This window comes from Lacerta agilis, chromosome 1 (assembly GCF_009819535.1).
Source record: "Lacerta agilis isolate rLacAgi1 chromosome 1, rLacAgi1.pri, whole genome shotgun sequence".
NCBI lineage: Eukaryota > Metazoa > Chordata > Lepidosauria > Squamata > Lacertidae > Lacerta > Lacerta agilis.
In genome coordinates this window covers 34,073,757-34,088,431 of record NC_046312.1, presented here as the reverse complement: position 1 = coordinate 34,088,431, position 14,675 = coordinate 34,073,757, and the positions used below count along the sequence as shown (strand labels likewise).

At 40.2% G+C, this 14,675-nt stretch overlaps 1 protein-coding gene across 2 annotated transcripts in view; it reads left to right on the top strand.

Annotated features, from left to right (window-relative positions):
- The window catches only part of COCH (cochlin), a 32,833-nt gene that overhangs the window by 11,252 nt on the left and 6,906 nt on the right, over positions 1–14,675 (top strand). For both annotated transcript variants that reach the window (XM_033144236.1, XM_033144227.1), the window contains exons 5-9: positions 7,039–7,172; positions 8,894–8,956; positions 9,749–9,793; positions 9,882–10,029; positions 14,250–14,353. In XM_033144236.1, coding sequence (XP_033000127.1) covers positions 7,039–7,172; positions 8,894–8,956; positions 9,749–9,793; positions 9,882–10,029; positions 14,250–14,353 — 494 coding nt within the window. The remainder of the gene's footprint in view (positions 1–7,038; positions 7,173–8,893; positions 8,957–9,748; positions 9,794–9,881; positions 10,030–14,249; positions 14,354–14,675) is intronic.

The following is a 14,675-nucleotide window of genomic DNA, read 5'->3' as shown; positions in this document are numbered from 1 at the left end:
GCACAGCTAAATGAACCAATGATTTGGCAGTGTAATGCAGCTTCATATATCCAATAGGACTGCCTATTTCCCAGGCCACATAACCTCTCCTCAGGCCACACGCCTCACCAACCCTTTAGCCTGGCTGGAATGTGTCCTTGAACTGTAACGACTCTGGTTGCTTGCCTGGGTGGAGAGATTTGCGGGGGGGGGGGCAGAATAGAAACCCCTGGCTTCTGAGTGGCTGGAATGTAGTCTGCTGTACAAAGTTAAGAGTCACATCTGTCACCCCACTCACTTTTTGATTCGGGGGGTATGCGGCCCCCAGAAGGTTGCCCTCAAAAGCATGTGGCCCTCGGACTGAAAAGGGTTCCCACCCCTGCATAACTGGAATATTGGATAGGTATGTGGCTCTAGGTGCTCATTCAAGAAGGTTGTGCAATTTACATCGTGCTTGCTTAGCTTCCTGCACCATTGGAAAGCTATCAAAAGTTGATTGGGCAGCGGCATGGGAAATGTGATTTGAGAATTGGGCATGTTCTAGGAAGGAGTAATGTGATGCCATTGGCATGTTCTCAGTACTAGCATCCACCTAACCAAATTTTACAATTCTACTAGTTGGTTGTGAGGACTGGCACCGTACTTGCTTCCTTTAGTAGCTTTTTACACCAAACTCCTTAAGTCCCAAACTCAGTTTGAAAGTTTGGCATGATACATAAGGCAAGAGAAAGTGTCTGCAAAAACAGTTGTACCAATGCTATTTATTGCAGGCATTCACATTGTATTACTGTATCACAGCCAATGGCAGTATGAAAAAGTATATAATACTTCAAAGGTCAAAACAAGATAGAAATGGCAAATGGTGAAGACAACAAGAGGAACTGATTTCAGCCACTTCAAGTTAAGGAGGAAAAGGGAGAGAAAAGAACGAGAACAATATTTATCTGATATTCTGTCTTCCCTGACCCTAGATTCCAATAGATTTATTATTTTGCATTCCAGTCATTAACCACAGAGAATCCCATTGTAGTTAATTGCATGCAAAATGCTTTCATATTTTTAATTGCCATATTTTGGGTTTTCTGCTTAGACCCAGGAGGTCTGCATTTTGCTTTCCATTTAATGCACATGTGGTTTCCCCATCTGTATTGTCAGAAAGCAAAGTAATAGCATCATGGTGTGCCATTTGGATCTCAGATGAGACATTTTCCTTTGGATTTCTGGACTGAGTAATGCATGTGCAGTTCTTGTAAGGACAGTACCTCGACTCTTCTCTTTTTTATTTTTTATCTCCATCACAGTGGAACATTGTAGTTAAAGACTAATAACAATTCTCCTTCACTTTGACATGTTTTTTCCTGCCTTTGCATGGCAACATCATCTCTGTCAACTTGTATGGACATTGTTCTGGCATCGTTTTGTCCTCCCTAGACAATTATGCTGAGCTGATCATTATATTACTTTGACAGCATTAAGCCCATTCAAGAGAACAGGGACTAGTTGGCACCATCTCATCTGTGCATAGCTGATGCATATGGATCAGAGGGCTGTAGCTTGAAGTCAAAGCCTAGCAACAGTTAGGTGAATTCTAATTTCCAGAGGGGTAGCTGTGTAGGTCCACTGCAGCAAAAACAGCCATGGTGAGTCTTGTGGCACCTTAAAGGCTTAACTAACGTATTATGCAATAAATTGTTATTTATTCAGTCCACTTGGGATAACACTTCGTACATCCAATGAAGTGGACTTTAGTCCATGAAAACAAATTCTAAGATCTCTGAAAATTGTTTTCTTCAGTGGAAGACCTAGATAATTTATTTTTGTTTTCCTTCTACTATTGTGCTTAAGCATAACTCCTTCCACAGATGTTAGAAATCGGCTTTAAAATGAAATCTATGCTAAGAATGCAGATGCTCTTTGTGGTAGGGTCATGTATACTGGCCAGAACTTAAGGCACCATCTGGATTAAGCTAAAACACTTTAAAGTGCCATTGATTTTAGTGGCAGAGACTTAAAGTCCACATTTATATCAGTTGTGCTTTCCCATGCTTAACTCTGAACAGTCTGCCTCCTTAATTTTTAATATATATATATAGTAGGATCTTTAGTCTTTAGTCATGCCCTACACCAGGTTTCCCCAACCTTGTGTCTCCAGGCATTGTTGGACCACAACCACTGCTTTTCCTGACCATTGGCTATGCTGGCTGGTGATGGTGGAGGTTGTGTAATAGCTTATAAATGCCAAGATAAGATGTAAATGGAAAGTGACAAAGACAGAGTAGGGAACTCTTCTAGTAGCGTCAAGCTAATAAGTAGAACTAGAGGGGGAAATGAGAGCAGTGTTTATTAGTCCAATAACGTAACTGAGGAAGGCTGCCCTAGGTTAAAAACCTAGGTGAGGGCTTGTTGAGGCCACTCGGTGGTAAGAGGAACATGTGCCACATAAATGTTTTGCTCCACTCAGTTGTTATTAGACCTACATCAGAAAGATACAGGTGCCGGAATTTAAAGAAAAGTGTTGTTTCTGCTGCGCTGCTATGTAAAACTCAAAATATTTCATAGCCTTTCACCATAAGATGCTAGTCCAGTAAAAAAAAGTAGCCAGAACAATTGTCCTGAAGTATTATTTGCTCAGAAAATAGGAAAAGGCCGTTGGTAGTTACTCACTTATGCTCACTGAAGACAAGAAAAATAATATCCCAGGCTCCATACATACTAACGTGTTTGTAACATAAAAAATCCAGCTTTTCTCATTCTGTAATCATCTAAAATGATTCTAAATACTGCCTTCCACAAGGGTGGGTGTGGTTACTTGATATGCATTTTAAAACCCTCCCTTTGATTAGGTTACCCATGCCGTTTCCTCCCGCAGACCCTCCAAGTGTCCCTATTTTCCAGGGACAGTCCTAGATTTGTCAGAAGTTTCTTGATTTGATCTTGGAATGTCCCACGTTTCCTTAGTACATCCCTATTTTCATTGGAGAAGTGTTGGAAGGTATGGAGTTATCTGATCCCCAAGCCATCTGAAGGCAGCCCTGTATAGGGAAGGTTTTATTATGTTTTTACATAAGTTGGAAGCTGCCCAGAGTGGCTGGGGCAACCCAGTCAAATGGGAGGTGCATAAATGGTGGAATTATGTATTTATGTATTTATGTATTTATGTATTTATTTATTTATTTATTTATTTAGGACGTCCCTATTTTCATTGGAGAAATGTTAGAGGGTATGCTCCCTGCACATGCCCCAGATGAATGAAGAAGTGCCCATCCATAATGTGATTATGGAGGTGCGAATACACCTTCCATTGCTAGGGCCACCTAAATCTGTTTTCAAATGGACACACTGCAGTGTAATGCAAAATCAATCTGCAACAAACCTTTGTTGTTGAATGAAACCGTTTTCTCAATAACCACTTGTCTGGGGTAAGAAATATGCAATAGATCTAGATTGTGTGTGGACTATATAGAAAAAACTAGTGCTCATTCTCCGTTGATTCTAGAATAAAGTGTATGTATACAACTTTAGACTCCTGAAAGGGCAGTGATGCTTTGTTCCTTTTCCCTAAGGCTTTCTCTGTATTTCTCCATTAGTGTGTCATACCTTTCAGAGCCATACCTGTAGAATGTGATCTGCAAGATAATAAAATAATATTGTTATTAGCAGGGTTTAATGAAACACAGTGACATCTCCAGGCTGTTCCTGTCAAACAACTGGGGCACTCACAGGAAATGTGGCAACCATTAGGTAACTGGCAAAGTGAGCAGAGTGCTGGAAAATTATCAGGGTAATTCAAATGGATGTTGACGTGCTGGGTGGCAACAAGCCCAGGGCACAAATAGTGGAATGACAAGGTGACAACAAAACCAGGCTTTCATGGAGGGAAGTTATTTGATGTTCTTTGAGGCGAATCCAAAAGATGTTCCAAAAGGGCCCCTCAGTGCTAAAAGAAGCAGAGACGTAGTGCATTTACATCACATAATGATAAGTCCATCCTATGTTGCCCACAGTATATAAAGTACAACATTCTAGTGATGACGGAAGATCTTGTAATCCAAGTAAGCCAAAATAGTTAGATTTAAACCCATACAGTTCCACTGACCTCCAAGGAGACAATTTGCCAATCTTAATTCTGTTACTTTAAGGTAGGCCACAATAATTTCAGTGAGTGTGATCTGCTTGTCATTTTTACTAGACTGTCCATAGGAAGCAGCTTTGATTGGTGAATACATGTTAAAATAGAAGAAGAGGTTGGAAAATCATAGATATTCATAGAGAAATTCTCCATTGTGTGCATGGGGAGGGGATTTGAAACTGGGAGTGGCTTGCCTAAATCAACTTATTTACTTCATAACAGTTCATATTTGGCCCAGCCACTTCCTGATTTATATCTGAATTGCTTAGCCACTATTTTATGGTAACTATTTTACATGTTTGTTATCTCAAAGATCACACTAATGCAACGACAGCAAGCCAAGATAGCTGTGGTGTTAAACAAGAATTTAATGCATAATCCAGAATTTTGCTGGAACATCAAAGTAGTATTACTGTTTCAGCAGATTAAACTTAATTGAATATAATTGTGTTTGTAGCTAGAAAACATAACCCTTCATTTCCTGGGAATGCTGATAACAGTTGTGTAGGCTGAATTTTCCATGTGGTGGGTTTTTCATCCTTTGATCTAAATTAATATGATGTTTAAATGTTTAAGTTCCCCACATTAGTAGAAACATGTGGTTGAAATATAGATAACTTATTTGAACAGGAGCAATCCTGCTGACAGGATGGGGTAGAAGTGAAGGCAGAAAATCCAAAATATCCAAAGTCCTGCTGAGAGCATGGCAGCAGGATGGAAGGAAGGTCAGAGATGAGTTTTTCCTTTTTTGTTTCCCTTTTCTTTGTTTTTCGTTAGTTGGGATTGTTTCTCGTTTTTTGTTTTCTGATTCTGATATTTCCCTCCCATTGTTTCCCATGTTTTTCGGGACTGATATATTCTCATCACCTCCACCCCATTTGAAAGATGGTGTTGGGGGAATGGGAAAGTTTTGGATTCAAGTCTTTCCATAGTCTACCCTTACCTCTCCTGGCTCATCCCTTTTTTGCTGCTATCAATATTGGAGCTCTAGTACAGGATTGGCAAGATAAAGGCTGCAGAGGTCTCTGCAGTGGCTACTAGAGGCCTTTAGAGGTTGTATCAGGAATTCAAATCTATTTACTATTTTCTTGAATGATTGTATAAGGGAGATTTTTATATTTCACACTTACTCTTCCTTCTGCTATTTCTCCACTCTTAACTTTTATTTTCCTTTAGCTGTAACTGCTCCAAACAAGTATAATTTATATTAGTTTCATACTAATAGGACATTCATGAGTGGGAGGATTTCATTTGACATTGATAGTTAGCTCTTATGAACTAGCATGCTGAGTAAATGTCACCAATCACTTAAGATGTATGAAGGATATCTAGTCAAGAATTATTTATTGCTGTCCTACAAAGTTGATTTATAAATATTTGAAACAGAAATCCCCTTTCAGATAGTCATTTTGTCATCTATTTTTGGCAGAAAAGATGGAAGACTTTGAAGTTAGCATTACAAAGTAGAATAGCTTGGGTTACGTCTACAGCCACAATCCTGTTTTACTTTTCACCAGTTGTGATTGGTGGCTGGAAAAAGGTGGACATGGCCTCAGTTGTTCATGCATTCGTTATATCCCCATTGGACTATTATGGGAAAGCAACTTGGGGTTAGAAACTATCATTTGTCCATATTGTTGCCGAAAAGATGTGGGTGGAAGCAAAGTGATCAGATCATATTGCACCCATCAAACATCAATTGTACCAGTTACAAATATGCTTACAGACTCTACTTCAAAGTTACTGACCTTTTAAAGAATTACGTTATCCAAAATTCTGCTTACACGCAAAGAAGCCAAACCATTTAAGGTCAGCTTCAGAAGCCCTGCTCTCTGGTCTATAAGATAAGTTGAGATATGATTTGCAGGTAACTGGGAAAGCAGCTATGCAATGATGATACCAGAGTTATGGGATTCCTTTCCTGGGGAAAATCCAGCAAACCCCTCTCCTCGCACATACACATTTTCTTGCCATGTTTAGATGTGCTGTGAAGACCTTTTTGTTTCACAAAACCTTTTCATAAGAGAGGGCAAAACTGATGGCAGCATAATTCATGCAATTTCCAATTGCAAGAAGAACTCTTAAAAATACAAATTGCAGCTGTGGGGCCCCTGATATGACTTGTCTGCCATTTACGTTTAAAAGGCCATTCATGCACTTGGTAATTGTGTGAGTGTTGTTTCATCTAGTTTGGCACTAAGTTCTTATTGTGTGCGTATTCTGCCTCCTGGATCCTGTTTCAAAATGTTTAAGCTGATATATTCTATTCTCCCCTCCCCCTGCTCGGTGTTTTTATTACTTGTATTGTAAACTGCCTGGGAAAGATTTAATCTTGAAGTAAGAGGTATCAATGAATAGCTTAAATAAATAAATAAATAAATAAATAAATAAATAAATAAAGTAGAAATCCTGCCCATTTATTTAATGGTGCAGTGAGTCTTGGGAGCAGGCCATTAAGGAGTGATGCAAGTTATGTATCCAATTAAAGCTGTTACAAACCTCAAAGTTTATCAGCTAAGCTAAGGAGACAGATTTGTACCCTTGGCAGTTATATTTTAAACTATAACATATTTTGCTGCATTTATACTAAATGTATTGAAAAGATGTCTGAGCGTGTATAGTTTTGTCGCTGAAAGCAACTGTTCAGTAAATCCAAAATGTTGCCTAGGAAGCAAATTGCATTGCACTGAGTTGAGTTTGCTTCTTAGTCACTATGTTTCAAGCTCACCTGAAAAAAACATAAACTTTTTTTCTTTCTTTTATTCCCTCTTAACCTTAGCAATTGGAACCAGCCCATGCAAGAAGGCGTTGCAGCCATCTTGCAAAATTGATCAGGCTCGTAGTTAGACAAGTCTTCTCCACAGTGTGAAATGGTCTTAGTTGCATGTTGTTATTAAAATGTATTATCTGAAAATCTTATTTTGCTACAGAGGGGTGATCACCAGTTCAGGTGGGCCTGTCAGAGTGCAAATATTGCCAGGGCAAGAGAACTACCTTGCAATCTATGCCAATGGAATCCAGTCTCAAGCACTCTCTAGATGGTCATCATCATTCTCAGTTTCCAGTAAGTGCATGTTCAAGTGTTATTATTTTGCCAAGTGAGTTTTGAAAGAAACTGGCAGGCTCATTATTATTTTTTCTGTTGGTTTAATTTTCTATTTTTAAGAGTAGCAAACCACCGCACTGCTCCTCTTGTGTGATGCGATAAAGAATTTCAGACAAACCTAATGTACAAAATCAGCAGGCATCAAATATGCCTTGTTGAGTCAAGGTTTGTCCTCCAGGGAGCCCCCTAAATACTTTAGGCTGCGGTGAAAAATATGTGAAGCATATGCAGCTGTCAAAACATTGGCTTTTGCTTTGCCTTGAAAAAACTGATGCCAGGATTAATGTACATATTATTCCTGGACAGTTATGCAACACATAACATGAATAATTACTTCAGAACTACCAAAGCAGTAAGTTCTACTCAATAGGCTGTAGGATGTGAGAGATCTTCATAAATGCGCTCATTTACATTTGGTTCCTGATCATTATTTGAGATGCTGCACTCTGCATGGTCATTCTCAATCTCAGGGCTTTGTGCTTATTATCTTTGCTCATGGGCCATTGAAAAGATAATACTTAGTTTACAGAGTCACCAGACTGTAAACTGAGAAACTGGTGTCCTGTTTGCAGTCCAGCTATGTTTCTAATGAAACTGGAAGTTGAAATATTTTAAGTAAATTAACATTCTGTTCTTGTCAGTCACTTGTTTCTTTCTTTCTCTCACTCCCTCTCTCTCTCTCTCTCTCTCTCTATATATATATATATATATATATATTGGTTAACATTAATGGCTTCCAAAATGACTTACATCAAATAATCAATATAAAAACAAAGTAAAAAAACTTTGGGGCATGCACCATCAGTATGATAAAAAGTACTTCACAGTATAGGTAATTGGGGGAAATATTCTTGTCATCTGTAGGGTTTTCCATTTTACTTTCTGTCTGCCACTGCTCTGGAGTTAGTTTACTTTAGTATTATGCAATCTCATTTTAGGCTGCAGCATAGGCAGGAAGACTCTTTGCATCTAAATGCCTTAAGTCAGGGGTGGCCAGCTCCCAAGAGACTGCGATCTACTCACAGAGTTAAAAACTGGCAGTGATCTACCCCCTTTTGGGGGGTTCAGTGCAAAGTCGAGCTTTTTTTAGGAAGGAGGAAGGCCCATTTTGGGGGAGTTTGGGTCAGTGAGGAGGTAAAATGTTGAGCTTTTTTTAGGGGAGCCACAGTTGTTTAGGGGAGCCAATGATCTACCGCAGACATCTAGTGATCTACCAGTAGATCACAATCTACCTGTTGGCACTGGAGTAGGAAGGGCGGGGCGTAGGAGGCGGGGCACCCCAGGCAGCGTGATCCCAGTAGGGTTCCATCTCGGCTGCCCCCCCACCCGCGCTGTGCACCCCACCCCCAGAACGTGTGCCCCGCCCCTGTGGGCGGCACGCCATGCCCCCGGAATGTGCGTCACACCCTTTCAGGTGGTGCACCACACCCCCAGAAAGCGTGCCAGCCCCGCCCCCGGTGCCAGAGCATGAAGCTCCGCCACTGCCTGTTGGAGATGCCTGCCTTAAGCTATTGTACTAGCTCCTAAGAGTCTCTTTCTCAGTGAGATCTAGTGACTTGAGGTGTTGACTTTTTGCAGTTTCTCCTATTAGGTGAAGCTGAGCATGTACAACCTGTTTTACCACAATGTAATTTGACAGTAATGCAGTAAGCTTCATTTATTTTTCAATATGCTAACAGGACCCCAGAGTGCTGCACTTGAAGCTGTTGGGCGGCCAATTTCAACAGCACGCCCACCCACAGGTAAGATGTTTCTTTCAAAATATGTTCTTACCGATCAAGAATGTCCAGGAAATAAACACACACACACACACACACACACACACACACACATATATATATATATATATATATATATATATATATATATAGTGTGTGTGTGTGTGTGGGGGAGAGAGAGAGAGAGAGAGAGAGAGAGAGAGAGAGAGAGAGAGAGAGAGAGATACCCAGAAGCAGAGCACACAGAGAGATTTGTTTGTACAGAAGGACTTCATGAATTTTCCAAGACCTGCAAGAGGTGTTCAGGTAGCAAGCTTATTCCAGACACATGGAAAAGGAAAATAGTTGTTAGCAAATAATTTGTATATTATTACTGACAAAATGAACATATGTTATCTTATTTACTGGTAATCTCTATAACGTGTGTGTGTGTGTGTGTGTAAATATTTTTATTTGAGTTTTCAGCATTATACATTGTTATTATAGCAGTTAATGTTGAGTTTGTCTCTATATTAGGGATGGGGAGCCTGTGAGCTGTCGGATGTGGTTGGACTGCAGTTCCAGCCAGCATGGCAAAGTGATTAAGGAAGTTATAGTCCAATGGTATCTGATGGGCCACAGGTTTCTTATCCCTGGCCTGTATACTCCACACTCTGTTTCTGTGGTCAGCAGCGGGTTTTTAAAAAAATAATTAAATAATAATGGTCAAATGAATCTTCGAAGTATGTTTTGAATGTCTGTGCTGAAGGGCCTTTCATAGCTCTACTACTAAGAGTACTTACATGTATAGAATTCATGATGTTTCCTACCTTCTAGGTAAACGGCCCAAGAAAACAGTTGAGAAAAAATCTGGGAACAAAGGTAGGTTACTACTTCACCATGTCCGATAAAACAAATCTCTCATGTTAATTTGCCCCTAAGTTAATCTAACTATCTTGGGTGTCCACAGACTGTAAAGCGGATATTGCTTTTCTGATTGATGGAAGCTACAATATTGGGCAGCGTAGATTTAATTTGCAGAAGAACTTTGTTGGGAAAGTAGCGGTGATGCTGGGAATTGGATCTGAAGGACCGCATGTGGGAGTTGTACAAGCCAGGTACTAGAAATATGTCCTATTTGGTACATCGCTCCTTCTTAGGTGCTATAATTTATAACAATGTGATTAGCATGGGCATGATCTAACTAAAAAAAGACATTGTTACAGTTATGCATTTTCTGTTACAGTTTGAATCACATTTGACCAGCCTATCAATGCCATCTGTTTCCCTACACATTAAATATTAAATGGCACCCATATAGTATATTAGGAGTATATTAACAAGTACAGTAAATGAAAATAAATAGTAATAGTATAGAAAGTGATGTGTTGACACCAGTCTAGTGCAGCATTCTGATTACTTTGTTTAGCCCATTAGATCATGGTGATAAACCCACACTAGCATTCGGTAGCGGAAGGCACATTTTCTCTGGATGTTCTTGTGATGCTCTTGGTTATTTGTACACCAGGTGTGGGGAACATTTGCCTCTCCAGATGCTGCTAAACTACAGCTCCCATAATAAAAGTGTGGCCAATGGCCACAGATGATGGGAGTTGTAGTTCAGCAACATATTAAGGGCCAAATGTTCCCCACACCTCCTATACAGGTTTGTAGTCATCAATAGATTGAATCTACATATATAGGTATATTAAGGTTATCAGAACATATAGGTATATTAGGGTTATCAGTGGGGAAAGCATGTTTAGCATGATAAGGGATTGGGACAGAATAATAGCTATTCCAGTGTTTTTCGACCTTTTTTGGGCAAAGGCACACTTGTTTCATGAAAAATATACAGGGCATAGGATCCCTTCCCTACCAAAATTTCCCCCAATCTTGATACGCGGTTGGTTTCATTTGGCTTCTTAATAAACTGCACTTACGTTTGAACATTGGAAACAGAGGAAATGAGAGTGACCACCTGCCACAAGACATGCTGAAACACGGCTGTTTCTATATTGCGACGACCCAAAGCTTTAAGGTGGTATATTTGTTATTGACACACCAGTTACCATCATGGGAACACTTCCAAAGACTGGGAGTAAAGTTAAGGACAAAAAAACCAGTGGTTCAATATAATGCACCAAAAAGCAGCTCTGTTGGTTTTTGGTGCATTATGTTGATTGTAGGAAGCAAGGTGCCCTATACCGTCAGACTATTTGCCCATTTTTCTGCCTAGCATTTCCTACTTCTGAGTGGCAGTAGCTTTTCACAATCTCAAAAAAGGGTCTTTCCCATCACATAGGAACATTGGTTGCTGCCTTATATTGAGTCAGAGCATTGGTCCACCTAGCTCACTGACGGCTAGTTTACACTGGGCTTCAGAAAAAGGACATTTCCAGGGCTACTTGGAGATGCCAGAGATTAAACCTGGAAACTTCCACATGCAAGGTGGATGCTCTGCGACTGAGCTATGTTCCTCTCCTATTACCTGCAACTTGGCCCTTTTTAGTTGGAGATACCAGGGATCGAAGCTGGGACGTTCTCCATGCAAAACGTCTACGACTGTAGTCCTCACCCCAATTTTAAAAACCATACTTCAGTTTCTTTGGGATACTTGCATCTGGTCTTGTGTAACGGCAAGTTTCCAACGCTAACTTTTTTTTTGGAAATCACTTCTGGGAGAAAGGGGCTATAAATCCTCCCCCCCCCCTCTAAAACTTGAACCATCTGTGAGATTAAGTAGTGGAGATTTTACTTCTGCCACTTCCTTCCTCCCTCCCTCTCTCTGTCTCTTTTACTAAAGTATCAACTCTGCTCTGTCAATCCACATTGATTGTTACTGTGCGAACGTAATGCAAAAACAAATGATTGTTAACAATATATGTAACAGAAAAAGGACCAAAAACATCTGGAACAATTTACACTGCTTGTTACCAAGTTGATGATGAGTTACCCCATAAACATCTAAGTCACAAAAGGATTATTCAATTATATTTGTGGGCTGCACTAGCAGCACAGACATTTCATCCAAGAGAATTAGTGTCATCTATGCTCCAAAAATGAGCAATTCTTCTGAAAACTTTAGAAGAGCCAAGGAAAGCTTTTTTGTGTTGAGTGGCTGACAGTGATGGAAAAACACATACAAGAGATTAAGGCAGGGCAGGGTTTAAACTGAAAATAGCACTCCTAGATTTAGTTAAATTGTATATCTGACATGCAGCCAATGGATATGGTCACTTTGCTTGCGGTGGGAAAAATACAGAACAAAAAAACCCAGAACAGGTGCTTGGAAACAGTTTATTGAAGTGAGCCCAATGCATTTTGACTGTAAAGCTCTCTTCCGGGGCAGCTGTGAAGACATCCATTTAAACAGTAATTCACAACTAAGGACAAAAATATCTCCCATGGCAATAAAACATGATAATCTGCATTTTATTTTATCTTCATGTTTTTACTGTTTCTTTTGAAGGACACATATCGAAATGCATTGGGCAAATGAATGAAACAGAATGGGGGGGGGGGATGAAAGCTGCTTTGGAAAGAGAGGATTTAGAGTGAGGACAATTGTGGAGGCGGGGGTGGCGGGCGGCAGTGTGTACTTAAGCCTGAGCATACCTGCTTTTTCTACTCCAATTCATCACATCACAAGAAGAGACATCCCCCCCCCCCCCTGTAGCAACCCAGCTGCTTTTTTCCTGTAAGAGGTTCTATTCACCTGTTTACAAGAGAAAACATGTGTTTGGAAACCCAAGGGGTAAAAAAAAATGTATTGAAGAGTTTGTGTCAGGCAGGGAGAGGGTCAAGCATTTCTCTCTCTGTTTCTTCCCTCCAAATAATCAATCATCTGCTTCCCTCTGTCAAAATGCTCTGCCTTCCTTCCAGCTCCTGCAAGGTGGGGGTTTGGGGAATCAAGCTGATCATTCAGGCTTCTTGAGAGAGTGGACCTTAGATATGGTTGCTTCTATTCATAGCTATCAAGTCAAGAAGCTCATATCCCCAAAGAAGAGATATGCTATGGGTTTTGGTTGTGGGGAAGGGGTTGCTGGAGAGCGAGACACGTCAGCCGCCTTTCAAACAAGAAGATAAGCAGATATAGGAAGAGAAGCTTAAACATGCTGACTTGGAAAAAGGGTTGCTACACAGCCTACACAACTTCCAGCTGTGCAGTCAGAATGTGTTTAGTATCCAAACACGCCTAAAAATGTAAAAAATGAAAAGAAAACAATGATCTATTTTAAATTGTATTTAGAATCTAGATAAAGTTAAACGTGTGGTACAAGTTTATAAAATAAAAAATATGGCATATATGGCTCCATTTTCATAGACCTCAGTGACGTTTTCCGCAATGCTGTTTTTTGCTCAGTTGTCTTTGTTTCAATGCTTTGGAAGGAAGACAAGAAGGTCTGTGGTCTACTTACATCCACTGGTAGAGCATGCAAATGTAGAAGATTCTGACTGGGCTTGAAAGAGTCAATTTTCTTCTAACATAAATTTACAAGGGACAGAGAAATGAGCAGGGTGGAGCTACAGAAGATGTGCTCAGACTTCCCATTACCCTATTACTTCCCACTGTTCCTATAACACACATGGGGCAGAGGAGAAACTAGGACAACTATTAAGCACTTTTGAGATTCTTTACAAGCAGGCCCTACATGCAGCTAGATCATGCCTGAAGTGTTTTCACAAGTGATTTTATGGTTGCCACCACCCTATGCATACTTACTGTAGAGTAATCGCCATTGAACTCAATGGGATTGATTGAGTTATTAATATGTATGTTCCTTAGAAGGTGAAAGAAAACTGCATATACCTTTTAATCAACGTGTGTTTCTGCCTCTAATTTACAAACCTGGAAAATGTCATCACTGATTAAGTGACGCTTGTGGAAATTGCCAAAGATTGTAAGGTAATTAAGTAGGCTTGTTTGTTCTGAGATAGTGTGCAGTCATATTTGAGGACTGCAGCTATCTTTGTTAAGGAAGCAGTAATTTACTTGTGTCTAGAGCAGGCATCCCCAAACTCGGCCCTCCAGCTGTTTTGGGACTACAGCTCCCATCATCCCTAGCTAACAGGACCAGTAGTCAGGGATGATGGGAATTGTAGTCCCAAAACAGCTGTAGGGCCGAGTTTGGGGGTGCCTGGTCTAGAGCACCAGTGGGTCTGAATCTGACTCTATATTGGAGAAGAAACTAACAGAAACAGATGTAGTAAAATCAGTTTTGAAAAGATTCATAGATTAAATAATGCCACTCAGACTCCAAAGCATTAATTTTAGCACTGTTATAGTATGACCTTGTTCTGTTTGTTTGTTTGTTTGTTTGTTTGTTTTAAATAGTGAGCATCCAAAAACGGAATTTTACCTGAAAAACTTCACTGCATCAAAAGATGTTTTATTTGCCATAAAAGAGATAGGTTTCAAAGGAGGCAATTCCAATACAGGTAAGTACAAGCCCAGGCAGGTAAAAGATAAAAAATAGTATTTTCAAATAATGATACACTGTATTTGAGAAGAAATCAATGTAGCGCTAAGGAGATGGCTCTGTCAGCGAATTTCTGGTTGTCTGATGGAACAATCTCCCCCCTCCTCCCACTGCATGCCCATGAGACCCCTGAACGAATTTTGGAGGGCAGGGAGAGGAGAGAGGGGAAAGGCCCATTGAGTGAGTAGAAGTCACTGTGCAAGCTCCCACTAGTAGCACCATGCAGTTGAATCTGGCCCTTTATCTAGACCAGGGGTAGGCAACTTAAGGCCCGTGGGCCG